The 27,629-nt window shown below is 31.8% G+C and overlaps 1 protein-coding gene across 3 annotated transcripts in view; it reads left to right on the top strand.

The window, feature by feature from the left end:
• The first annotated feature begins 1,586 nt into the window (after window positions 1-1,586).
• Window positions 1,587-27,629, top strand: part of LOC129224048 (S1 RNA-binding domain-containing protein 1-like) — a 69,330-nt gene continuing 43,287 nt past the window's right edge. The window contains exons 1-9 of one of the 3 annotated variants that reach the window (XM_054858445.1): window positions 1,587-1,653; window positions 3,213-3,494; window positions 6,445-6,537; window positions 9,817-9,912; window positions 12,884-13,086; window positions 16,530-16,644; window positions 19,923-20,067; window positions 22,197-22,293; window positions 22,395-22,551. In XM_054858445.1, coding sequence (XP_054714420.1) covers window positions 3,249-3,494; window positions 6,445-6,537; window positions 9,817-9,912; window positions 12,884-13,086; window positions 16,530-16,644; window positions 19,923-20,067; window positions 22,197-22,293; window positions 22,395-22,551 — 1,152 coding nt within the window. In that variant the 5' untranslated portion in view covers window positions 1,587-1,653; window positions 3,213-3,248. Of the gene's footprint in view, window positions 1,654-1,963; window positions 1,995-3,137; window positions 3,495-6,444; window positions 6,538-9,816; window positions 9,913-12,883; window positions 13,087-16,529; window positions 16,645-19,922; window positions 20,068-22,196; window positions 22,294-22,394; window positions 22,552-27,629 lie in introns of those variants that run through there. The other 2 variants (XM_054858447.1, XM_054858446.1) reach the window with 2 other exon arrangements.

The following is a 27,629-nucleotide window of genomic DNA, read 5'->3' as shown; positions in this document are numbered from 1 at the left end:
AGCTTCGATTGGCGCTGCAAGACGAATGGGTAGCAATGCCTCAACACCTCATTGACACCCTCATTCTCAGCATGGGCAGACGCTGTGAAACCTGCCTAGCAGTCGGAGGAGATCATATCCCCAACTAAAGACCGGATGTTTCTTGCTGGACACCCATCACAGGGATGTTTCGGTCCTCAGTTGCATTGCGCTCCATGCTACTTTTTCAATAAAGCTTCTTTTTATCCTCTGATTTCTCTTTTAGTAAGTGTTGCTTACATTACTCATGTCCTTACGTATTGGGGATCTTACGGTATTAAATGTGTTGATTTGGAAAGCTTTTGTAGAAAGTTATATTGAAAAAACCGCCTCGTCCTTCATTTTTGCAACCAGTGTATATTTTTTAACTTTAAAAATTTGATCTGGATAAGCCGGAGATCTGGATAAACAGGAGCAAGATAAGTGAGGTTCTACTGTAATTATAAATATGCATCAAAAGTACCAAAAAAAATTCAAGTTTAGAGTCGTAAAAAATAGCAGATTTCTGACACATTGATTGACGTTGATGATTTAAGCATATTTAAAATATTGCGTGGGGGGAAAAATATATTGAAACTAAGTCAAAATTTTCTGGTTTTAGCTCAATTTATCCCCAAAAACACCATAGTATTTTCTAAAGAAAAATTCGCAGCTTCCCGAACTTTAATTGAATCTCCATTATTATAGTCTCTCAGATATGCTTACATACACTCTAGAAAGTATCAACCTCTTCGCAGCACTATTTATGCAGACTTTTATTGCAATTACAGCGTGCAGCGCCACCTGTTCTAAACTGTTTTTAAAACTAATTTACAAGTTCCTGTATATGGTTTTTATGGGTTTCACAATAAACATACCGTTTATTTTATTCCAATATCGTCCTTTGTTTTCGAGATATTTAATTTTGAATCCCGGGAGTCTTTTGCTGGGCACCCTGTAGGGTACATTTTCCCAGTAGAAACCTATTTCAGTACAAATTAGAGTTATTAAAATTTGACATTTTTAATGACTTATTCATTAATGGTTGGAGAAGAAATGATTGGCCTGAAGGAATCTTAAAAGGAAAAAAAATGTATGGGTGGAGCTGTTATTGAATTTCCCGAGCCCCCTCCAAGAGATTTTTCTGTATCTGCCCCTCTGTTAACACCTTATGCTCCAGGCGGAAACCATCCCAAAAATCCATATGAAATTTTTTTTTTTTAAACAAAGCTTTTTTCCTTTTTTTTTAACCCCCCCGCCCTTTTTTTTTAAAAAGAAATGGTGTACCCTTGCGTTGCTAGTCCACCACCCTTTTAGGGGCTGCAGGGCGGTTACTTACTGAAAATACGTTTTGCAATTTTCGCAACATACTGCAACCTTGTGATTGCTCTAATTTCTAACGCTTAGTAAATACTTCTGGGTTCTTTATATTAACTTTTAGTAATAAAAATAACGTTTGAAAAAAATAATGCTTCAAAGACCGTCCTCCATGTAGCTAAACTTTTCTATGATAGGATTGTGATTGGATAGTGGCATCAGGGCAACAATGAAACTTGTTGCCTTCTTTTTGTTTAGTTTTGTTTATTGTGGTTTGAATTCAAGAACCGGCAGCTTGCGGTGTAGTATTTTCGCTCTTAACATTTAAAAGTTAAAAAGGTATTTCTTGAATCACGTTGTATTTGCAATGCTGAAAGGCAGCTTTTTAAAATTTGTTTCGAAATTCTTGTTTCTTTATTCATTAAAAGGTAAAAAATTCTTTCTCTGAAATTTCGAATAAAAGTTACCATGTACGAAGTTTTATTCTACGAAGTTTTATTCAAAGTTATCTTTTATATTCTATACTAGATTGTACTTTCGTTGATGAACAAAAATTGAATTTTATAGGAAGTGTGAATATAGTAATAGATCTATAAGGAAGTTAATTACCAAGTTACTTCATTTAGGAGTCAGAAGAGACAATTACTCCCCTGGGTTGAGATGTTAAAATGTATTTTCATGTATGTAAGCGTTGTGGATTTCTTTTCTTCTTTTTTTTTGTCAAATGTATTTTGCTTAAAACTAGTCTTAGGTTGCGAGAATAAACTGCAAAAAATATAATGATGTGTTTTAGGAATACAAAGAGCACTTTTTGCAGAATGTTGCTCACAAAATTCTATTCTGGATAAAAGTAAATGTTTCCTTCTCAAATGGTCATGTTTTAGGTTATACAAATATTATAAAATGTTTTCAAATTCATATGTTTTTCCTTTAATATTGACTTTTTTGTGTGAAAATAGACCCATGTTTTGAAATTTTGTATAGCTGTATGACATGGGTGGATACAAGGAGGCTGGCATTCTGGGATCATGACCCCCCCCCCTCCTAAACTGTTGATATTATTATGCATCCACATCGTGTTCAGATAATTTAAAAATAAAATGTTAATGATTGCAGCAATCTATTTGTTTAATTAAACACATTTTTAAGTAATTGTTTGAAATTACTATGTTTATTTCACTGCTTGTGAAATTAAGTTGTACCTATAATGTTTTTTCCCTACTATAAGATGAATTATTCCTAATCTATTTGGTGCTTTTAATTGACACTCAAGCATTTCAGAAATTTTGCATCCTAAACCGTAGATTCGTTCTTAGTGGAGAGATGGGGGGGGGGATCATTCTCCAGCATGCACCCCCCCTAAAATGGTAGTCTGTATCCGCCCCTGCCCTATGAAATGAAAAATAATATAGCAGAAGTCTCGTATAGTATTTAACTAGAAATTGAGATGACTCTTGAAAAAAAAAACAAATCTTTTCATCAGTCTCTCTAGGTATTTGATCAAAAAACCCAAATGGGCTAGGCTGCTTTAAAAAAAAAAAAAAAAAAAAAAAAAAAAAAAAAAAAAAAAAAAAAAAAAACTGGTCAAGCTTTTTCATAGTTTCCGAAATTTTACTTAGAGTTCATTATCACCCCTGTCTTGTTCTTGAGCGAGGTGCTCCATAGGCATTTGAGAGTTACACCATCATTTTGGGGGAAATAAGCTCCCCAATTATGATTGTCAAGGTTTTTTGGAGGGGAGGGGGGGGGGGTACAAAGGATTATCAAAATTTTTAGAACACATGATTTCTACCACACACCTCTGATTTTGCAGACATTGCCTTAGTATTTTTTACATGTGATTGTTTGCTTTTACAGTGTTGCCAAAAGTATTCATGATTTTGCATATTTTGTTTCAGTTATTAAATGGAATTTACAATTAAGAAGGAATCTACATGAATACCTCTACAGAGATAAATAAAGTGTCTGCCACAGATGCAGATAGTGATATTGTTGTAATTTCCCCTCCAAGGAAAAAAAGAAAAGTTGCCCAAAAAGTAGTCATAATTGACTCTGAGGATGAAGAAAGTGCTCTATCCGAAGCTGATAATGATGATGATTTTGTTCCATCCCCAGAAAAGCAAAAACCAAAGGCAAAAGCCTCTTGTCCTCGAAAAAATGTAAAAAAATCTACCGCTTCTGTAAGTATAATTCTCTCTCTCTATACATAGCATAACATTCAACATGCTTGCATGGCACCACCATGATTTTTGAGAGCACTGGACTTTATTAGGTGCCACTTTTAATATTTTTCTACACATAGTAGTAAAGTAATGAAATATTTTCTTAAAAAGTGGAATTACATATAGCGGAGTTTAAGGTTCGCTGATATATATCAGTCGATATATATATCATGATATATATTACGATATATATCCGATATTTATTTTAAAAATATCATGATATTTTGATATTTTCTATATTTATTTTTTCAACTATGGTATTTTCAATATAAAAAGTATATTAATCATAGTGAAATTGTTCATTTATTATCAAAAACAACCAAAAAGTTATGTACTATATTTTTATGATGTATAATGCATCATTAATATTACAAAGTTAATATAATCAGGGGTCTGGCCAGAGCATATTTGGGTCCGTTAACGGATCCTTCACAAAAATCTGATCAACCAAAACGGACCTTTCACAAAAATCCGATCAACCAAAACGGACCTTTCACAAAATGCTGATCAACCAAAACGGACCCTTCACAAAATTCTAATAAGCAAAAACGGATCTTTCACAAATTGTTTATTGAAAGAGCAAATCTCCATTAAAATAATACAGCATATTTCCTGTATAAAAACGTTAGTGTTTGGAAACTTTTTTAAAGCTAAATTAGAGGAATCAACTAGTCACAATCAGCTAATTTTGCAAGAGGAAAAAAAAAAAAAATCCACACCCTTGTAATGCTCTTGCAAGCCATAAATAATTACTACAGCCAAATAAATATAATGCCTGTTGTTGGTTTCTTTTGAAAGACATTAGCAGCTGAAAGTCAGAAAGGCTTGTTTGTTTTATGCAACAGGTGAAAAAGCGTCAACACTCTCTGAATAGGCGAAGTAAGCACTTTTCTCCCCACTCATGCTTTAATAATCAATAATATACATCTAAATGAACTTAGAACTGCAAAGGATGTTGGGGGGGGGGGGGGGAGGGTGTGATTGCTTCAGATAGGGTTGCCAAGTTCAAACGGTGGTGCGATGTTAAACTGTTCTTTTGGGAGAAAGTTATATGGGTTTGGTTTTTCGATGCTAAAAAGGGAATAAACTCTTTTATGTACCTTTTTTTTTTCTTTTTCTATAGATATACGTTTTGAAAAAACGCAATTTTTTTACATCCAATATGAGAATCATATTTTTTTTCTTCCGAGCGAACTTCGCTTGATTAGGATGCAAATGAATGAAAAGTCTATTTTTGTAACAAATCTTATTTCAAGTTTTTAAAGCGGAATTCCATTTTCTTTTATAAGTCAATAATTAAAATGCTGAATCGATGGTTTATTTATTTATTTTATTTATTTATTTTTTTTGCTTCAACTCTGTCCAGATATTAATGATATGTTTATTATAGAACTCTAAAATGCAATTCTAAAATAATTTTATCAAAAAAATTTTTTTTACAAACCCTTTTTATACTTTGATGCCTTCACTTTGAGGATTGCAATCTCTTTGCATCCGCTATGGGAATCTGTTTTTTCAAACTTTCGATGTTTAGTAGTTAAGAGGTAAACAAATAAAAAAAATTTTTATTTTTGTAAAAATCACGGAGTTTATAAGTTTTAAACGAAACTGTGCTCTTAAACAGTGTTTTGGGTTAATAAAAAGTTAAATGTTGAACCTCTGCCGGAATTTCTTTTTCTTGCAGTTATTTTAAATACCATACAAGTGATATTTCTAGTATAATTTGTAACTGTAAAATGGTAGATAAATATTGGATACTTGAGGGGTGCCCATCTCCCAATGAGCGATGCCTCCCCCCCCCCCCCGCTCGTCAAATACTAGAAAAACACTCAAGAATGATATTCTGAACAGAAAAGAAGGAAAAATACTCAAATTTAAGTGTCAATGATGCAGTTTCCACCATCTCAAGAGCCTAAACTTGCGTTTTTACAAAAAAAAAATTCAAAATTATTTGATTTTTCACAAAATTAATTGATTTTTCATAAAATTATTTGATTTTTCACAAAAAAACGGACCCTGTGAAAAATCCTGGACAGACCCCTGATAATATTCCTTTCTTACTAGTATTTTATATTCATAAAATTATTAGCAATGTTCAAATTTTAATTCATATTAAAAATACCAAACTAATTTTAAACATTGCTCAGAAAAAAAGAATATTTCTTATGACAGTGCATCGACTAATAGATATTTTTTTATTTCTGAATCATATGACTAAAAGTAGCTAACAGACAAAGAATTAGTAAAACAGCTTATGCTAAATTATCTTCATTAAAATTGATAAAAATGTAAAATGAAACATGAGATATAAATAATAAAATAAACTTAATTTTTAGTTACACATTGCAATTATAACATTAAAAAATAAAGAGTAATTTGAGGATGCATTTACTATTTTGAAGACTAGTTTGTGCTAATTGAAAATATCGGATAGATATCAAAATATCCTATATGTATCAAAATGTCGGATATTTTGGATGTTTTTGAAAATATCATGATATTTTCGAACCCTGATTGTACATAGTATGTTATGTACATATATATTGTTAAACCACTTGCTTTAATTGAATGGCGTACTATTTTTCTGAACAGTATTTTCTTGGATTTTCCCCAAAAATCTGAATTAAATTCCTTTCTTTCTTTATTTATTTTTGTAATAGTTTAGAAAACAAGCAGTGTCAGGATTAGGTAGAAGATTTTGATACATTTTGAAGGAAAATTCAAAATCATTTTTTCTCTCAAACTTGTTGCAATGCCTGTACTTCATTTATTACTCTTTTAACCGTAAAGGGTTATGATCTTTGGTCAATTTTGAGTTGAAAGAGAAAATAAATATATAAATTTAAAAAAAAGAAAACTTTTAATTTAGTTTTGTTTTTTTAACGTTTTTATTACTAATTTTATTTAGGTTGAGGGAAAGAAAAAAACAACTGCAGTTAAAAGAAAAGCAGCAAATCCAGATAAACCTGTGAAAAAAAGAAAAGTTGCGAAGAAAACAGAGGTATATTTCTGAAGCAAATAATTTCTTTTATTCTGTAAAACTTCTGTGTTATACTAATCACAAAAGTTATATCTGCAGAAGCCTGAAATGAGAAATTGCATTCTAAAGTTTTTGATTAATTTTATTTTTAAAGTTTGATTTTTAAATTTTTATGCCTTCATACAGTTGATTCAGGTACCACTTTTTCTTTAAAAATTTTTATTAATAATTACCCATTTACAAATTACTATAAATTATTGCAGTTAGGTAAAATTTGTTACAAAAAAAAAAAAAAAAACCTGGTGACAATAACTACATTTTTCTAAAAAGTAGAGTGGCCATACAAAATCTGTACTTAACATAACTGTTTATTAATATTCTGTGCGCTGAACTTTGTCGTTAGGTTAAGATTAGATTATTAAAATATCTTAATTTTGTGCATACATAACAATATCTCTTTTCAAAAAGCTTTTTGTTCTCGTCTTTTGAAACTCTGTTAGTCTAAGCTTTGTGCAAGCTTGTTCAGGAATTATTGCGTTTTGTGAGAAAAATGCAAAAATGCTATCTAAATTATAAAAATGAAGCACAACATTTTCTCTTTTTTTTTCTTTGCTCGAATAAAAGAAAGAAAAACAAACCATGCATGATCCAAAAGCTCTTCCAATATTCAGCTTAATCTTTTTCAAAATGTTAAATAACATGTTTCTTGTTAAAATTACTATTATAAGTTCAACAGCGGTTAGTCTTAATAGACAGTATGCCTCTCCAATAAATGTATTATTTGAGGAGGGAACTTGCACAGTTTTAAAAATTGAACTTGTGTTCTCTAAGTGGTAGTTACAGATTTTGCTAAATTCAAATCTCGTTTAGAATTTTTAATTTTGTTTTCAACTGGAAATGAAACACATTGTGACATTTAGAAAAGTATGTAAAAGTATTCCATAACTTTGACATTTTAGCATTTTGCTAAAGCTTTTTTTTTTCTATATTAACTTTTTTGCTAAAAAAACTTCTAAATTCAGCTTAAACACGGAGCTTGTTGGAGTACTAAGATATGATGATGTAATTGTTTCTAATAACCAATGAGCCTGATGGTGCACTATATCACCAAAAGTATTGAGACACTTTCAAGAATTCACATTTTTACACTTTTCTCAAGAAAAAACTGACCAGTTGTTCTGTAACTTTCGTCACATGAAAGGTATGCTCCAGTTGTCTTTTTCCAATAAAAATTAAATCACCTGTGGATATAGGGGACCAGCACCAAATTGGGAAATAAACTATTGTATTTTGATCATCTTACATCTTAACTAGCTGGAAAAAATTTCAGAAATAAGTTTATCAAATATGCAGAGAGTTAATTGTTAAAAATTTCATGAAAAAATCGTTTAAATTCACGAAGATATTAGCATTTCCTTTAAAAATACCAATTTTGTTTCCATATTTTGGCGTATAGGGGAGACCGGGGCAAGATGACGATCAGGGCAAGATGACAAATGTCTTAATTTTTCTGTTTTCTACTGGGAAGCAGCATCAACTGGATACTACTGTCTCTCCTATCAGCTGTTCGTTCAGCAATAGTATAAAGACTTTGAAATCGTCATATTTGTTAGTTCTGAAGCTCTGATTGTTTACCGCTGCCAAGTTATAACTTTTATGCATGTGTAAATAAGCTCTGCTAAAAATACAGAAATGATGGATCGTTTCTTTTTAGTATTTATGAGTAACTTAGTTTATATACTGCCTATTATCATGAATAAACGTCAATTAATTGCCTTCCTTGATGGACAATGAAGATGAATTTTTTCAAACAGGCAGTCCGGGGCATGATGATGGGCTGAGACATGGGGCAAGATGACAATACTTCCTCTTTACAAGTCCTGCTTGTAAAGAAGAATATTGTGACCATTCAACAGAAGTATAGTTTAGTACTATTATGCCAAGAGTGGTGGCTTGATGAATGTTCCAACTGTGAAAATGGCATTTTTATTTGTGACTCTTGTTAGCTGCACAACTAAACACTTCAATATTAAGTTGCAGTTCATTATGCTTAATTTGATGCTTTGTAAGATGTAAAAACAGTTATTATTTGTTAAACTGTGTAATATATTCAAAAGATAAAATGTGTTCAACCTTTTTCAGTGTTGTCATCTTGCCCCAAAGCCAAAGTTATCTTGCCTCAGTACTGGGGCAAGATGACGATTTGTTAAGGCTATGAAAAAATAAAAATATTCTTCATTTATTTTATTTGAAAAATTGAATGGTATTACATTTAATACTACGAAGGGCTATTCTAACAGCTCATGTAAAATTAATTTTATTATCCTTAAAAATATATTAATAAACAACAAATATTGTTAGCATAGTCATCTTGTCCCGGTCTCCCCTACATAACACATTGAGTTTTCCATCAAACCTTAACAAACATTCAGAAAAATATGAAAACTCAAAGCAATTAATTTTTCACTGCCTATGCACAAAAGATAGCAATTTATAACCTTCATGAGTGAAAAACCACGTAGATCCCCCAACACATAAAAAAATTCCAATTCAATATTTTAAACTAGAAAGATGTTGGCAATCTAATGAGCCGAGTTTCAATATTTCTTGCATAGGTGATAAATCGTGAGGGATTGTTATCAAATAATCTTTTTATCATGAATCACACTGAACAACTGCAGGCAAGTGTTGCAAATGTGCGAGCGACCCCTTGCAATTTGCTACTAGAAAGAGCTATTATGAACTTAGGAGTCTTCCACAAATGATGTGACACTTTGAAGGGGGAGGGGCGCCTTGAAATTCTGACAGTTTGTGATGGGGAGGGGGGGGGGAGACATGACAAGATATGTGACATCCCACATTTTTTATAACAATATATTTAGGAAAAACTGCTTGACTAGGTGAGAAGAAGGGGAATTGGTGTCACTTTGTGACGAAAGGCAGAGGGGGTAAATTTGTTGAAAAAAAATATTTATGGACAGGCCCTTAATTAATGCTCTTATTAGCGATTTTTACCATTTCCAGTTTGTAAAAAAGAATAAAATTGTGATTTCAATGGAAGATTTTTCAGAACAAGGGAGTTCACAAATTCATGAGTATCCGTAAATTAAATGTTAGTAAAAATGAGGTTCAATCATATTTCTTTCTTTGATTGTATGTATATTTAATTTATATACATACAATCAAAGAAAGAATGCATTATATGCATATAATTTTTTCCATACTTTTTGATGTTCATGTTATATTACTTGTATCAGATGTTATAATAGCTATTGTTGGTTATGTATACTGTTTTTACAGGTTCCAGCTGATGTAAAGGATAAAATTGTGCCATCTTCCTCTAAAGAAATAACACAATCTCTTGATGAAACATCAGTTGCTGAAGCTATTCAAAAGGTTTATCTTTTGCTCTTTCTCTTTCGCTATCTCTTTGTCTCTCACAAAAGAATTTTCTCTTTAAATTTTTAACAGTCCCTTCTGAAAAATTGGTTTTGTTAAAGCTATTAACTTTTACCAAACCAGTTGAATTTCATAGTAAAAAGCATGGTTATAGATTTGATAGGAAACAGTAGTCATAACATTCTTGAATTTAGCGAAGAAGTCTAACAAGAATTTTGATTTTCTCTATAGTCTGTAACTGGCAGATATTTGTGGCAAATAATTAAAAATATTTTTATAATGTTGAATTCTTTTTCAAGTTTACTGCTGTGATAAAAGTTGACCTTTCCCTGATTATAGTTTAATTTGACTGAAGAAGATTGATATGGTTACCAAATTGCTTCTTACCAGAATACCAAAATGGAAATTTGAAAAACTGAACTTAACTGTCATTTTCATTGTTCTTTGTTCATCGATTAATGTAGAGAGGGGTGGGGAAGATGATTCTTCAGAAAAAAATCAACTCCTATACGATATAATTATGTAAATTTATAACTGCATTTGCACTAAACATTGATGCATTAAAATAGTCTGCTATTTATTGGTTATTATAAATGATACTAAAATAAAATATTATACCAAATACCAAAGACATTTGATAATAACTAAATGCAGCATCCCTCCTTAGTCTCTGCACAAAGTTTGACTCACACATTTTCAAATAACGTTGTTTGTTATAGGGTTTGAAAATATCTTAAAATATTGCATTTTAGAAAAGATTCATATTTGAACTGAGTCAAATGAGTTAGTTCCTTTTGGGGAGAAATTTGGATGTTGAAATAAAAACAAGCGTTACTCGAAATAACATTTTGGAACGCCATACCACCTAGCAGGAATGCACCAGTGCATTCTGGTCCCACTACACAGCTGCTGAAAAAACGTATTTTACTAAATTTATTTGCTAGTAGTTTTGCCTAAAATGCAGCATAATTCTATTGAGTGTTTTAAATATAATCTGCTGCATTTGCTAATAATGAAAGAGGAAATATTTTACAATTCATTGCAGCAGTTTTTTTAAAAAATTGGGCCAACTTGGAAAGATGGGGCCCCAGGCCCGGGGCCTAATAGACCTGCGTGATAATCAGACTCTGCTTGTAGAACAATCAACTCATGGTTTTGAGGAAAGACAATTTTTACCTTATTTGTCCCTCGTTTTAGTCTTTTTGTGGTCTGTCTGCAATTTTATTATTGGCAGCTCTAGTGCCACCCAATTCTGCGAATAATTTTAGTGGAGTTTAATGTAACAGAGGCGCAATTGGGACTGAAAAGGGGGTGGGGCAAAAAAAAAAGAAGCTAAAAGCCATCGGATTTTTAGCGGCAGCAAAAAAGTTAAAAAAATAAAGAAAACAAAGGACAAAATTTTGTTCTGGCTGGTTTTTAGAGCATATGAGTGGTAATTGATGTAAATTGAACAGCGTAACTCACATTTTCCTTAAAATTTTGATGAATTATGTACACTTTCAATAACTTTTCCCAAAGAAACACTTATACATGAATTTTACTTATTATTTAAAACAAAGTATTTTGAGTTGTCCCAAACACTTGCAAGAATAGGAGTTGTCCTAAAAATCCTAAATTTTTCATTATTTCATTCCACACTTGCACAGAATAAGAAAATTCAACCTAAAAATGAAACTTTTCATGATGATATGCCTATATTTCAGGACAAAATGAACTTGCTAGATCCTATGAAATTTTCTCTGAAAAAGAAAAAAAGAAGGAAAAACCTATACTGTTGCTGCCTTTTTTCTGCAAAAGAAAGGGGGGGGGGATGCATTTGACCATGACATATGCTCAATATAAAGCTATTTGTTTTGTCTATCCTTTATAACCCTTGCAGTCATTCCTCTTCTGGAAAAAAGATGTAAAAATAAAATAATAAGCAGCAGAGGTCGCAGAAAAAAAGTTAGGAGACGGGAATAGGATCTAATATTTTTGATACTTTCCCCCCTTTGAAAATAAATGAAAAATAACTAAACCATGTCAGCTGAGATGTCGCTCCCTAATCTGGTTAACATAGGAACTTATTGTTTGCATACTGTGCATAATGCTGTGCACAAGACATTTGAAAACTTTTGCTCCACATACATAAGTGTGCATTAGACGTTCATCAATGGTTTAAATTATCACCAAACATGAGAGAAGATTTTCATTCCTTGCATGTTGAATTGCTTGATGATGCTTTGACTGATCATGTCTTTTTACTACATGTTGAAACAAGGTGGTTAACTCTTGGGCCTGTATGTGATAGACTGATTGAGCAGTATTTAGTTGTTGAACATTACTTCTTAAAATCGATATCTGTTCAGTATGAAGGTGGCAATTTAGAAAGATATAATAGAACTGCTAGTTCATTGAAAGATCCATTTACCCTTGTACAGCTACACTTTGTGTATTCTATTGTAGCTTTCAAGAATTTGACATGTTTGATACCCACTACAAAAATTAAGCTTATAAATTACATTTAAGTTATAAAAACTTGATATTTGTTGTCCTAAAAATGTCCTAAAATTTTGCCAAAATTGTCTCCTAAACTTTTTGAACTCGCCACTTCGACCCATGCACTTGGTAATAATTTCTTTAAACAAGTACGGTTTGTTTTAGTTAAACAATTGTTTTATTAATGTCTAAACAATGAATCCATAAACTAAAAGTTGCTGCTTGTGCTAAATAATGTTTTGTAAACAGATATACAAAGTAAAATGAATAATTATGATCTGAGAGTTTCAAAACTTCTGCTTTTTTGAAAAAATAATTTCTTGTTTTTCTTCCTAAATTGGAAAATAAAACAAATTAATTAACCATTAAAAGTGGAAGGGGGTGGCAGTTTGGGGGTCCCCCCTCCCCCAAACTGCCGCCACTGTACTGTAGTATACATTTTGCAACATTTAAATTTAATGAGTTGGTATTGAGATCTTTCTTTTGTCAGGCTAGACTCTCAGCTGAACCTTGGAAGGATGAAGAGGTTGTTGCTGAAACTGCTAAAGTTCCACTAATTACTGCAAAAAATGTAATAAGTCTTCTAAATCAAGAATGTACTATACCGTTTATTGTAAGGTACAGAAAAGAAATGACTGGTGGATTGTTAGCTGATAAAATTCGAGATATTCAGGAAGCTTATGAAGAAGTGAAGTAAGGAAAATGATTTTTTTCTTCTTTCATTATGTCAAAGACAAAACTTTCTTTTTGTACACGAACTTTAGAATTCAATGTTATGACAATAACTACACTTTATATTGCGATGTCGGGAGACAGCAGATGTACCAGTATTTTTGGTATTAGTTGAAAAAAAAAAAGATTTAATTAAAGAGTTTTCAGTTTTGACTTATTAGATACCAACTTTTCTTTTTAATGCACATTTCATTTTCCATGATACAGTACCAAAATCAATCAATGTAAAAATAATAAAATATCATTAAATAAAAGTAACGGAAAGATTTCAAAATGATATTTTCATTACTAGATGGTGATATGACTCGCATTTTCATGTGGTTATGTGCACCATGTTTTTATTTTTTCCCATTTCCCTGATCATGATCGCTCACTTTCCCTTTTCTGAAAGTTAATTTCAGGAGCAATTTCGAATGCATTTGTCCTATAAATACAGTGTAACCCGAGATTTAAGAATTGTCCAGGGACTGGAAAAAGTTATCATTAAATCAAGGAGCATAGACATTCCAGACCAGTGAAAGGTATCACTATATTGAAGAAATCATTAAATCAGGTATCATTAAATATAAGTTATACTGTAACTTATTCAAACCATCAATTGTAGTAATACTTTATGATATTTTAAAAAATATTAGTCTCACGTGTACTAAATTTTGACAAAAACCTTTTCATGTTGGTATAATATATGGTACTTTATTATCATCAGTTTGGTTTGTTGTCCTGTCTTGCTATATTTATCTTTACTTGGGAAGATGATATATAGAGAATATATAGTGTCTTGAAAATTGGCATAGAAGTAAGGCATAAGCAACTGCAGCATATTTTCAGACATTTATATAATCATGATTGTAAAGAATTTTGAAAAGAAAACCAAAACAAATAAAAGAAACTAACAAAATTAAATTTAGCTGAGTTCATCGTAATTTTAAAATTAAAAGGCTGATAAAAGACAAACATAAATCTATTCAGATCAAGAAGAAATCATTAATGATATGTTAATATTGGAAAAGTATTGTCTCGAAAAAATTAAAACTACCTGTAAATTCAAAAAAAAAAAAAAAAAAGAAAAATGCTAACAATACAAAAGAAATGCACACACACACATGCAAAAAAAAAAAAAAAAAAAACTAGTATGTTGTGGCTATCACGAAATTTTCTTCTATATCTTTCTTATAATTCTGATCCCTTCCCATGCTTGGGGTGGAAGCAATATTCCCAACAAAAACAAAATTACACACGCCAGAACTTGACGACCATCCTAATGTCTGAATTATCGCAAAATCAAAGCAAAGAGCGAAAATTGAAAGTTATGTTAAAAGACTTGCTTGAATTAATTACAAATATTTTATTTGTTAACAAACATTAGATGGCAACAGTTAAAAATTTTAAGTCATTTTGAGATAATATTTCCGATCATTTCCATACAATTAAAATCACGAGAAATACGCAGGCAACAGTTTATTACTATTTATCTTTCTTATTGTTGCATTAATTATGCTATTTTTATTCGCAAAAAAAAAAAAAAAAAAAAAATCAGCACCTCTTGGAGCGATTGGCGCCAAAATTGAACCAATGCCTGTACATATGATTTCATATTTATTCCAAATTTCATCCAGACGTAGCATTACTTCTTGAGATATGGCACTCACAATGGAAAAAAAGAACATTCGATTGTGCCACCCCCGTTTCAGCTGTTGACACCAAAATAAAATCAGCTCTTAAACCCTTTAAGGGCTACTTGTCGATAAATTTTTGTTTGTTTCTGTTCGTTATTTCTTGAGATACAGCAGTCACAATAAACGACAAAAAAAACGTTCTATAACTCAACCCCTGTTTGAGCTATTGACACCAAAATTGAATCTGCACCTGTTCCTGTTAGGGGCAACATATGGACCATATTTTGTTCGATTCCGTCAGTTACTTCCTGGGTAATAGTAAGCATGCATAACTCAAGAAACTTTCCATTGCTCCACCCCACTTCGAGGAATTCGCGCCAAAAACCACTGGGCACAAGCTCACATAGGGGCACATACGTGTACTAAATTTCGTTTGATTTCATGCAGTAGTTTTTGCTGTAGAGTGACCACAAAAAACGTTTCACACACATACGTGACACACACACACACACACACACACAAATACAGACAGACATTTTCCAAAAATAGTCGAAATGGACTCAGCACACCTCAAAACGTTTGAATCCATCAAAAATTTGCACGAATGCAATACTTTCTTCTATATATTAGATATAGAAAAAGTAAAAAAAGATTATTTTTAAAATATCATGCAAGAGACTGAATTATTTGAAAATGAAGAACTTTGAGACAATTAGAAGAGGTGTATCGCATATTGTAAACAGTACCACCGACCTGCATGGTTTCAAAAAGTGTATTTTCAATTGCAGGAAATTTGTGCACTAAAATGAGTCCTGGCTCAGAGACAGTTCAGTTAATGCATCGACTAGTTTACTATTATCGATTTTGTTCCATCATTTTTATATTTCTTCCCAATACGTTTTCATAAATAATGCACTTTTTGCCAACTTATGAACTATGGCAATGAAACAATTATGCTGTAGATCATTTTTTGAGAAATTTCTGCTACAGTAAAACCTGTCTACAACGATACTGTTGGGGCCTAAAATAAATATTGTAATAGAAAGGTTGTCGTTATAGACAGTTTGATTATTCGTGCTGACATTTTGCTGGGTCCAAAAAAAAAAAAAAGTTACCGACAGGTTATCATTACAGACAGTATCGTTATACACAGGTTTCACTGTAGCAGTATTCTGGTATGACGCCTTAAAAATACTGACTACCAGTATTACATTTTTGGTCCGGTATTGCAATCTCTAGTTATGACCTAAAAAGGGTGATAAATTAAGATGTTATTCATAGTGTCTAGATTAAATATTGTTTGAACCTTGTTTACTGTCTAACTTAACATTAAAAGTACTTTCGAAAAATTGCTACACTCTGCTTTTTTTTTTTTTGTATTGCACAACTCACTACACTACTTTTTTAAAAAGTGGTGTGTAACATTACAAACTAAAAAAAAAATGTAGCGGCTAAAGTATCTGAACTACTTGTATGACACTACTTCCGACTATTGCACTTCTTAATGCATTGTTTATAAGTTTCTGAACCATCAGCTACATTTGGGGTTTTGTTTTTTTTATTCAGTTCAGTAACTTACTTCAAAAAAGGATCTGATGGTTACAAAATGGATATAAAATATCAAGTTACACTTGCTTTTAATTTTGTACTGTAGTTTAAAAAAAAAAGATCTATTTATTTCTTTTTTTTTTAACTTTCCTCTTATTTAATTTCTTTATGTAATTACTTTTTATCAAATAATTTTTTTTATTTGAGTTTGCCTTATTGTTTTTATTAAATTTCTTTAAGGACTGTTCACAAAAAAGTAGAAGCAATACTAAAAACGGTGAAGAATGAAAAGTTTTTCGATAAAGCTGCAGTTGAATTATTAAGTGCCAAAACCTTGGATGAAGTTGAACTTCTGGTAACTTTATTTTACTTTGTTTCATTTTATTTCATTTTATTTTTTGTTGTTAGTCTTTTGAAATATATGTTTTTAAAATTCAAACTAAATATCTATTTTTTTTTTAATATAAATCTAATTATTGGTTGAATGCTGTCAATTAAAAAAAAAAAGAAAAAATCTCTCGCTTGTTTTAATCTTTTGCAAGCTTGAGTAAAGAGGTAATGAATTCAGTATGTAAACTAGTTGATAAATTTTTTTACCTTTATAAAGTCAGGTTTCCCACCATCCTTGAAAATTTAGAATGATATTAAAAATAACTGATTTCACTGATAAGACTACACATAAACACTTGATTTAATTTTTTCATTTTTACTACACATTACTGTCTGAAAAAAGGTTGGCAGCACTGGGTGAATGTGTTGTAGTTGTTACCTATATAAAATATAAAGAATCTTCAGTAAGTTACCGCCCTACAGCCATGGCTAAGGCAGAAATACATGAAATACACTGCCAGCTCAGTCATTCCAGCCGAGGACTGCAGTTTTGTGCTTATTAGCACTCATCAGCCCGACATAGGAAGTGACTGAGCTGGAGGTGGAAAACCTCTTAAGGAAGCCAAGAGTACCAAACAAACTGGTGATTAGCACTAATTCTATATTAGCTACTAGATTGTTTGGCACTCTTGGCTTCCTTAAGAGGTTTTCCACCTCCAGCTCAGTCACCTCCTATGCCGGGCTGATGAGTGCTAATAAGCACGAAACTGCAGTCCTCGAATAGAATGACTGAGCTGGCAGTGTATTTCATGTATAAAGGATCTATCTGGATTTTTTTCCCCATGTCTTTTACACACCCCTCATTTTTTTCCCCTTCATTTCTCTTTTTGTTGTTGTGACAATGCATTTTGTTTTTCTTTTTTGTGTGAAATTTATTTTAAGTTGTAAAAAATTGCATAAGAGTAATGAGAAAATCAAAACTAGAGAAAACATTATCCCAGTGTAAAATTAGGTGTATGAAAATTGTATACGGTTTGTCCCAAAAGTAATAAGACTTTTTTCAAAAAAAAAAATAGTTTTATTGATCAAACATGTAATTAAACTTAACACTCTTCAAGATAGTCTCCTCCTGCATCTATACACCTTTGCCCATGTGTTTTCCATGCATCCAAGGTCCTTTGGAACTTGCTTTTGGGAATGTTGTTAAGGCACCTCGTCGTGGTCTTTTGAATGTTGTTCAGGGTCTCCATATCTTTCCTTTCAGCTCCCTTTTCACCTTTGGAAGCAAGAAGTCTGCCGGGTCTATAGGGGGTCCGTGGCATTGTTGAAACACCGATCCGGGTCAAATAGGAGTTGACAACGAAGGCGATCGGACAAGACCTATGGCACAAGTTTCGCGAAAATCTTATGCATGGCCAAGTCTTCCGTAACAATTTGATGAACATCTGTTTTCAGCAAATTTAATTGTTCTGTCATCAAACCAACACTCATTTGGCGTCTTTGTTCAGCAAATCCCGCACATGAAGGACATTATCGTTAGTTCGCGATGATGATGGACGCAACAGAAATAGCCTCATTGGCGACTTGTCTCCTAGCCATCTGTGAATGACTTGTGCCACTTTTTGACCTGCTAGTATGACAAGCAATTACCCTTGAAGGCCTGAGTGAACTAATAAAACGTTTTCATTGCCATCTTTTAGATTTTGACGCAAAATTTTAATTGCATAGCATTGCTCCAAAGTTCTCTCCATGATGACGGCTCTGTGAGAAGGTTCACTAAAATTGACCTCTCATCGCTCCAAGAGCTCATAGACAATTGAACCTGATGTCTCTGGAAAGCTTAGAGTATCCTTTACCACTTCCAGTGAATCGCGCAATTGTGGGCAATATTGTCTCGTCTCAAAAAAATCAGTCTTATTACTTTTGGGACAAACCGTATATGTTAAAGAAAATTCTGCCTTTTGTTGAAAATTTTTTATGCAAGAAGTTGTAAAAACTTTTTCATAGGACTGTGTTTAGGTCTTGTTCTTTCTTAAGAGTGCTATTTCTGGAAAAATCATTTTTGCAAAAAGAGTTTTTTCGGGGGGGAAGAAGGTTGAGATTTTTTAAATGATGACCGGTCTTTCCTCAGATTTGAATATTATGGCCCATTTCTTAGTCAACCAAGTCTCCAAGCAAGCTCCTGAACAGTAAATTATTTTATTTTGCTTATGTAAGGTCACTAAATGATTATTTCTCACCGCATAAGTTACCCAGAATAATTGTATTTCATGAAATAACGACACAAGTTAGTTAAGGTATATAATAAATAAAAAAGGTTCATGCTTAACCTATTTAATATATGAAATAACTAATGATAGACTGTTAAGAATGGAGAAAAAATCAAAGTTATTTATACATTAATTAATCATAACGGGCTAAAATGTTTCAAAAAGTATATTTAATCCTGTTTTGAGATGGTTAGTTGATAAATAATAAAGAAAAGCAGATGATATAATTTAGTATTGCTGAAAAGAGTAACAAATGCAGTATCTAAATTGTATGTGTAAAAGCAATACAATGAAGTGTGCACCGTTGCATGCCATTACAGAGCAGGTAAAAGCTATTCAAAACAGACTAAAATCAACTAAAATAAGTTCATAGTATTTTCAAGTGCCGTATTTCATACTTTAACAACCAAGTAATTGTTATTTTATATAACTAGAAAGTCGGGGCTCTTCTATATGACGGGTGAAAATTGAATCTCTCCTTCTACATTTGAATGAAGCAATTGCCTGTTTGGTGATAGTTGGGTAGTTGAAATGTTAACCCTAACTCCAGTGGATGAACCCTGAACTCCAGTGGATAGCTTTCATTGTTGACCCCTTTTTCGTTTCTTCATTTCCCTGAAATGACCCAATCTTACCAGTAAAAATTTTTAAGTTACCGGATCGAGTTCAGCCTTGTCACAATAAAGCCCTTCCCTGTATGTTAAACATTACCAAAATTCATTTTCAAACCATCATGCCCTGGTACAAGTTTCATTGTTGAAACACGTGCGTTACTTGATCATTGGCTAATATATGCATGAGGATAACTTGTTAAATTGTAGAATTGAACCTTTTTATATGTTTTAACTGACTTATCTAGTTATTTCAGGATATACCTAGTTATTCTATGTTAATAAGGAATTTCACACTTTAACCATAACTTATATTACAAAATAAAATGTCTTTTTATGAAATATAAATATGACTCCTACTCAGTTTTTTATTTATTTTTTTCTTATTCTCTTTTAGTTTTTCATGTTTTATTGCTTTGCAGTATGCTCCATTTAAACCTGGAAGTAAGAAATCTCTTGCTGAAAAATCGAAACAATTAGGTTTAGAAGGAGTTGCATTACAGCTTTTAAATTGGCCAGCATCTTTAACATCTGTCAATGTGGCCTCATATGTTAAACCTGTTAAAGGTATGACTTGATTGTATTTTTTTTTGCAATTATTCATATTGAATATCAGACATTAATGTTTTGATCTAGTGTTTTTCAGTCACTGTGTGAGCATAGGCTAGTACTTATTATTATTATTATTTTTTTTTTTTTTTTGGCAATGCAAACAATGAGTTAACTTATGTGACACAAATAATGGGTTATGTTTGACAATTTTTAAAACAGAAAATATTTACTTGTTTGTAATCTATCATGTACATTTTAGATTAAATATTGAAATCATTTATGCATTATGTATTTGATAAAACTATTAATATTTTCATCCTCATAACATATGTATACTATTGGTTTTCATAGATTTCAGATAGATTCCACCAGAATCTCTTTAAAAGCTTATACTTTGAAGACTGTATTTTTTAAAATTAAATTGTGGATGGTTTTATTTGAAAATATGTTTTTAAACATATACTCCAAGGTGCAATATGAAAGTAATGAGTATGTCTTGTTTTTACTGACCTGACTGTGATCCTCTTATTTCAACTGGTGGAAAAAAGTAACTAAGAGTCTGCCCTTTCAGCTGTATCCAAGCTTAACTTACTACTACCAGCCAGAGCTCAGGCTTGTCACTGTCCCAAGTCTTAAAATGTAATTCTACAGTGAAACATTTACTTAGAAGAGTTTTAAGGAACTAAAATCAAAATGCGAATTAAACACCAAACTGCCTCTAAAGTAACTGTAATAAAAATATATGTGTTTATTATAATTTTAGGAAAATATTGTCTATGTCTAAATTTTTATTTATTTTTTCTGTTGATAAATTAAGACTTAGATTCCAGTTTTAAGAACTATCCATAAGAAAAAATGGCAAGAAGCAGTAGCTTGGAAGTGTGAAGGGTATACGTACACATTAGAGGCAGATATCTATGTGCGAATGCTGCTATTTTATCATTAGGTTAAGTTCAAGCTTTCATTCAACAGATTGAAAATTTTCCCCTTACCAAAAATTGAATTGATTATTTCGGAAAGGGCATAAGTCCAATGGATTCCCGTAGGACTTATGCCCTTTCTGAAATAATCAATGCAATTGAAGTTCTGGACGCCTCAGGATGTCAGTTTGATTATGTGTGGCACAATTCCTATAAAACCAGCATTAAGCGAGTCAATATTTCTTCCCAACAAATTGATATGTTTTTTATTTTTTTACTTCATTTTACAAAAAAGGAAATATTGTATTCGCAAAAAAATTTCACTCAAAAATCGACCTTAATTTCCAGTTTACTCACCCCTGAATGAATATTGAGTTTTTTTCCGACTCAACCGCATGTGCCTAAGAACATAAGACACGCGAAATATCCATAATGACGATTCCCGAGTTAAATACAACAAATTTTCTCATTATGTCTGTATGTATGTGCTTATGTATATCGCATAACTCAAGAACAGTAAGGCCTATAAAGTTGAAATTTGGTACGTTGACTCCTAGTGGGGTCTAGTTGTGCACCTCCCCTTTTGGTTGCATTCGGGTGTTTCTAAAGGGGGCTTTTGCCCCTCTTTGGGAGTAAATAATTATTAATTTCGATGTAAACTCAAGTGGTGTTATAACTTGGCGTTTACTTGGCAATGTATCGCCAGCCTTTTGGTCACCAAGTTTTGTCACCAACTTAGGGACAAATTTGGCATTTTTTTTTTTTTTTTTTGAATCTGGTTTCAATTTGGCCACTGTTGGTGATATTTAGAAAGTAAACTATTGAATCACATTAAAATTGCTAGTAATGGGGAAATGACATTAAATTGGAGTAAAAGGAAGTCATGTGATGCGCACATCAGCTCGTTTAATATGTTTGTAGCTCAATATTTTAAACTTAAACTTTAAAATAAAAATTTTCAAAATGTTTGAAAAATGATAACTACGATAAACTACAGTGAACATCGATTCAAGGGAATATCTGCTGTATAAACTGACTGTTCAGTCCTGTTTCAATTGACATTAGGATAATGTAAAAAAAAAATCTTGTTTCAACGTAATGATAGTTTCTAAAAAATTTGCCATCATGAAATAAAATTATGTGGAAAAATTTTGCTTGTACTAGATATGTTGCTTGAGGTTTTATCTTATGTAATAAATGTTTATGTATAAACATTTATTTTAGGTTTAGAAACAGAGGAGAAGGTGTTAGAGGGTGTTAAGTACATAATAGCTGATGTAATTTCAAAAGATAGAAGAATACTTGATTTTGTCAGACAAAGGTAAATATGCAATGTGTTTAGGGTGTAGTAACAGTACGTGAACTTTTCTTAATTTTCATTGGAAACACTCAGTTTTTTACTTTAATGATTTTTATTCATAGAATTCAGTGTTCCAGTATTCGAATATTGAGCAGTAAGTCCAGTGCTGCAGAAAAGCTGGATAGGCAAGCACATGTAGAAGGAAAAACAACACAAAATTTCAAATATGAAAACTATTTCTCTTTTAACATGTCCCTAACTAATGTAGCACCTCATCAAGTAAGTAATGCAACTCATATAAGTGTGATACTTTTTTTAAATTAAAAAATCCAAGAGTTTTTTTTTCCTGTGTGTTCTAAACATGGAAAACACAATGAGGAACCTGCATGCTATTTTTTTATTTTTTTAAATTAAAATTCATATCATTTTATGACGATAGACACCAATTTCACTTCAATAGGGTCTCTAGTTATTTTATAATTAATTTTTAAAATCGTCCCATAAGCCCCGCCCCCTAAAAGACGACAGTTTCTCCTTCCCAACTGCTGACGTCACGATTCAGTCCCACTTCAGCCTTTCCCCGATAACCGACTGGGGAAAGGGGAAAACAAAACGCACGTGTGCTCCGAACATAATATCGCTAACATCATTAACGATGGCAAAAAATTACAAATACTGTATTGTACCATGTTGCAATAGTTCGATGTTTAATGCACCAGATAAGTTATTTTTTAGCGTACCTAAAGGAGATAAAAGAAAAGATTGGTGCAAAGCAATCAAATGAGATGAAAAGAAAAACCGCAAACTGTCTGCGACTTCGTCACTGTTCTGTTGCGAAAATCATTTTAAAGTAAGTCAATCATATTTTAATTACATGATTGTTATACTTTTTCCAGCTTTTTTTTAATGAATCATTTATTGTGGTGAATTAAAATGTTTACTAATTGCTACTTAGATTACTGCAAATTTTCACAAAACTTAATTTTCGCGAAAATAAAGGTATCGGTGTTTTCGCGAAAATAAGTGCTTGTATAGCACTTTTTCGTTTTTTATCCATTAAAAAGAAATTATTTTATTTTCTTACAGGATAAATCTGTAGGTTTTGTAATTTAAAAATTTATTTAATTTTTGTTTTGTTTAAACATTTGTATCCAAAATAACTTCACTTTTTTTTTTACTGAAATTGAAATTTCAGGATTAAAGACATTAATCTTGTCATTATAATTATTTTATTTATTTACTTTACTTTTTTTTTTTTTTTTTTTGAGCTTGCAGGGGGATAGGGCTCTGAGAATTAGAGTGAAAGATAAAGAGATCTAGAATTTTTAAATAACTGTAGTAGAGAAGGAAAAAAAAAAAACTTTAGATAAGTTTTAAAAAAATGATTATTTCCGTAAACCCTGAATATTCCAAAGAAAAAAAATTATGATTTTAAAAGTAGTTTCAAAATGTCTTTTCCATTTCTCAATATATTTTATTTTGTTCTGTATTCAAAACATCTGTACAGTTGTGATCTTTGTGTGTTTTATCAAGGGCACCATATGGGGGGCAAGGAGGGAGCTCGAGCCCCCCCCCCTTGAAATTAGAACTTCCTTGTTTTTAGTACTTTTTTCTTTGCAAAAACATTTCTTCTCCAGCCATTAATGAATAAGTTATTAAAAATGTCAAATTTTAATGACTTATCTGACCTGAAATCAGTTTCCACTGGGAAAATATCCAGCTAAACCACGGGGAAAATATTTGAGCCCCCCCCCCCCCCTTTGCGACTTTGCATATGGGCACCCATGCGTTTTATTATTATTGAAAATTACTTGGAATTTTCAAACATTTTTTCAGCTTATATTTCTTAAACTAGCATTCCCAATAGTCCATCCTGATAAAGAACACAGGTGTTTCAGTGCACTCAAGTAAAATTTTTCTGAAGACTGAAACTTTCTGAAACTATGAGGAAGTTTGACCCCCCCCCCCCCCGAAAAACTCTTACATATGCATACAAAAATCTTGGAAAGGGGGGGGGTCAAACATTTTAAATTGTTTTTTAAATAATTTTTCAGCTGAAAATTTTGAACCACAAACACATCTAATAGAACACTAGAAAAATTTTGAATAAAAATTTAAAAATTTTATCAGTTCACAAAGAAGCTACTTTCTGTAAACATGTGTAGGAAATACATCAGGTTCTAACCAGTGACCTGGCGGACTGGCACTGATCCGCAGAAACATTTGACAGGTCCTCAGCTGTTCATAAAATTTTTTCATTGGTGTTTAATGGTCCTTGAGTCGAAAGGCCCATAAATCAGATTCAAATGTTCTTAACTGTTTGCAAATGCATGGTTTTCTCTACTTTTTCTCTTTTGGAAAAAGAAAGAAGGAATAATAAAAGGATAAAAAGCAACACCAGCCCTCAATTTGTTTTCAAAAGCTCTTTTGCTGGTGTCCGCAAGTCAAAAATGGTTGAGAAACGCTGAAATAAGAAAATATTAGTATTGTCCACATTCTGCATTAAAGACCTCTGTTCTCCAAACAGAATAGATCCCTATAACAAGAAGCACAAATGTACACAATATTGCATGTTTTTCATAATATAAAATATACCGGAATAAATTTTTTAAAGTTATGCTTCATTTTTTAAAAAAATAAGAAACTAATCAAGCAATAAATAATTGTGGGTATATAATATAGTAAATACTTCATATAAATTACACATAACTAAAAAATAATACATTTAGCTACCAAATACACCGAAAACGAGTGATTGAAATTAGTAATTTTTTAGTTTGAGGTCGTGGTTTGCTTCTGCTCTGTTTCAGATTTTTTTTTTGGAAATATTACTTCAGTAAAGCATAGTTTATAAGTCTTTCAAAGAACTGATCCTACTAATGCAAATTTGTACGTATAAGTTTTAAAGTTTATTTATGTTTTTAATGTGACCAATGTTAATTATTTTGTAATAGTTATATTCCAATAACATTAATTGAATTTTAGATAAAGCGAAAAATACTTTGCACATCTTCAGTGTTTATGTAATTTTTAATAATCCGTATATACATTCAGGCATTTCACTAAAAATATTTTACAGTTGCCTGACTTCTTAGTGTATAAAAAATTATACAAGGCATACATGTTTTCATTATTCAAAACAGAAAAGATATTAAAATACATGAAATAGTTACATATTTTCAGTATAGTAATTTCTTTCCTTCTTTTTTTAACAGTTTGAAGAGGACATGGAAAATTATATGAAGTACAAGTTAACTAACAATGTGAAATTAAACAAATTAAAGCCTGGCATTCTACCACACCTTTTTTCATGCCAAAAGCCCATTGCTGTCAAGGAGCGCACATATGTTGTCAAATGTAGATGAAAAGCCCTCATCGACAGTGCTTTTAATAATTATGAGAGTTCTGTCGATGAAACTAGTGATAATAGTTTGCCTGACGACAATGGTGTATCTAGTCCTACTCTACCCAGTGTGCATACTCTAGTTCAAAGCAGAGGCTGCCAAACCCATCCTGTATCGACAGTGAGTAAACAGGTAGGTACCGTACCTACTTCGACTGCAACTGTAGCCCTGTCACCCAAGAAACAGACTACAGTATCGAGAGCGACATCACCAGTCTTCAAAGAGCAGGAAGCAGATACATGTACCGAAGCTGTTCCAGATGCCATTTCTTCCGATTATCAGTGCAGTCTCAGCACCCCAAGTATAAGCCCAAACAACAGCACGGATGAGGAAATTGAAAATAAAATTTTCAAAGAGGAGTGCCTAAGGATAACTGTGCTGAAAATTGAAAAAAACCCGAAGAGATGCTTAGGTATTCCAACCGAAAGCTTCTTCTTAGTCGCAGTACTGTCAGAAGAGACAAAATTGTCTTCAAGAGACAGTTTCATAGTGCTGAAAAAAATTAAACTTAATGAATCTTTTTCAATTTTAGCAGACGATTTTGGCCTGTCCGAAACTCAAATTGGCAAGATTTTTGACAAGTCATTGCCTCTCATAGCAAAGAATTTGAAATCTCTTATCATGTGGCCAACAAACAAACAAACATACAAAAAACTGCCTATCCCTTTCAGGGCTCAGTACAGCAAGGTAGTGTCAATAGTACACTGTTTAGAGATTGAAATCGAACAACCAAGCAACTCAATAAACCAGTCCTTGACATGGTCGCAATATTACGGATGTAATACTATTAAATATTTAATATCGTGCACACCAGACGGACTGATCAATTTTATGTCAGATGGTGTTGGTGGAAGAACAAGTGACCAAGTAATCCTCACTGAATCTGGGTACCTGGATCACTTAACAGCTGGGGACATGGTAATGGCTGACAGGGGATTTAAAGACATTGTGAAAGAGCTAGAAGAAAAATCTTGCAAATTGGTGCGTCCGTCATCAGTGTCTGCAGCAAAACGCAGTAACAAGAGTGAGGTCAAACAATCAAAACGTATAGCTGCTTTGAGAATTCATGTCGAACGACTAATTGGTCGCTTAAGAGAATTTAAAATGGTGGCACCTCACACTTGTTTAGACAAGAATCATATTAATATTTTGGATGACATTGTGATAACTGTGTGTGGTATTGTGAACATGCAACATAATTTTATTAGAAACATGATTTGAAGTCGAGATGACACAAAGCGTAATTTTGCAGAAGATTATGTGTTAATATTAGTGTAAATATCTAACATTCTTAATGCAAAACTTTTCAATTTTTGATGATTCTGTAAAAGTAATATAATGCATCATTTCTTATTAGTTAAAATGTGTAGACAGATTAATGCTATTTAAGAAACTCAAATATTGTACCTATAACTATTACACAAAATATCATTTTAAAACAAAGTACTTAAGGATGCCCTTTAGTCGCATATCTGCCGTTATACATATAAATAATATCACTATTGTTATAAGTTTTAAAGCTAGAAATATTTTAAGAATGTTTAATGCAATATATTTATAAACTTATCATTATTAATCATAATAGCTTCATTTTAAAACTTAAGTCTTTAAATGAAATTGTAAACTAAACATAATGTAATGTAACTATCAATAGAATACATTGTTAATATACATTTTATTGTTGAATGAATTCTGGCTTCTAGGGTTCAATACAAATTTTTTAATCAAATATAAATTTCTGAAATGAATTATTGTTATGTACAAATTTTGAATTTAAAAGACAGTTTATTTATATTATAATAATTGTTGTGTAACCTTATGTTATAATAATTGTAAAAGAAAAACATGACAAAGATTGTTTTATGCTGAACCAGCCAAATCACAGTTTGTGATTCTGGCAGGCCGAAGCTTTACTCCATCTCTAATGTAAAGCAATTGAAATTTATAACATAA

Source organism: Uloborus diversus, chromosome 6, assembly GCF_026930045.1.
Source record: "Uloborus diversus isolate 005 chromosome 6, Udiv.v.3.1, whole genome shotgun sequence".
NCBI classification, from domain to species: domain Eukaryota; kingdom Metazoa; phylum Arthropoda; class Arachnida; order Araneae; family Uloboridae; genus Uloborus; species Uloborus diversus.
The sequence above is the reverse complement of the archived record's forward strand: the minus strand, read 5'-3'. Positions and strand labels throughout refer to the sequence as shown.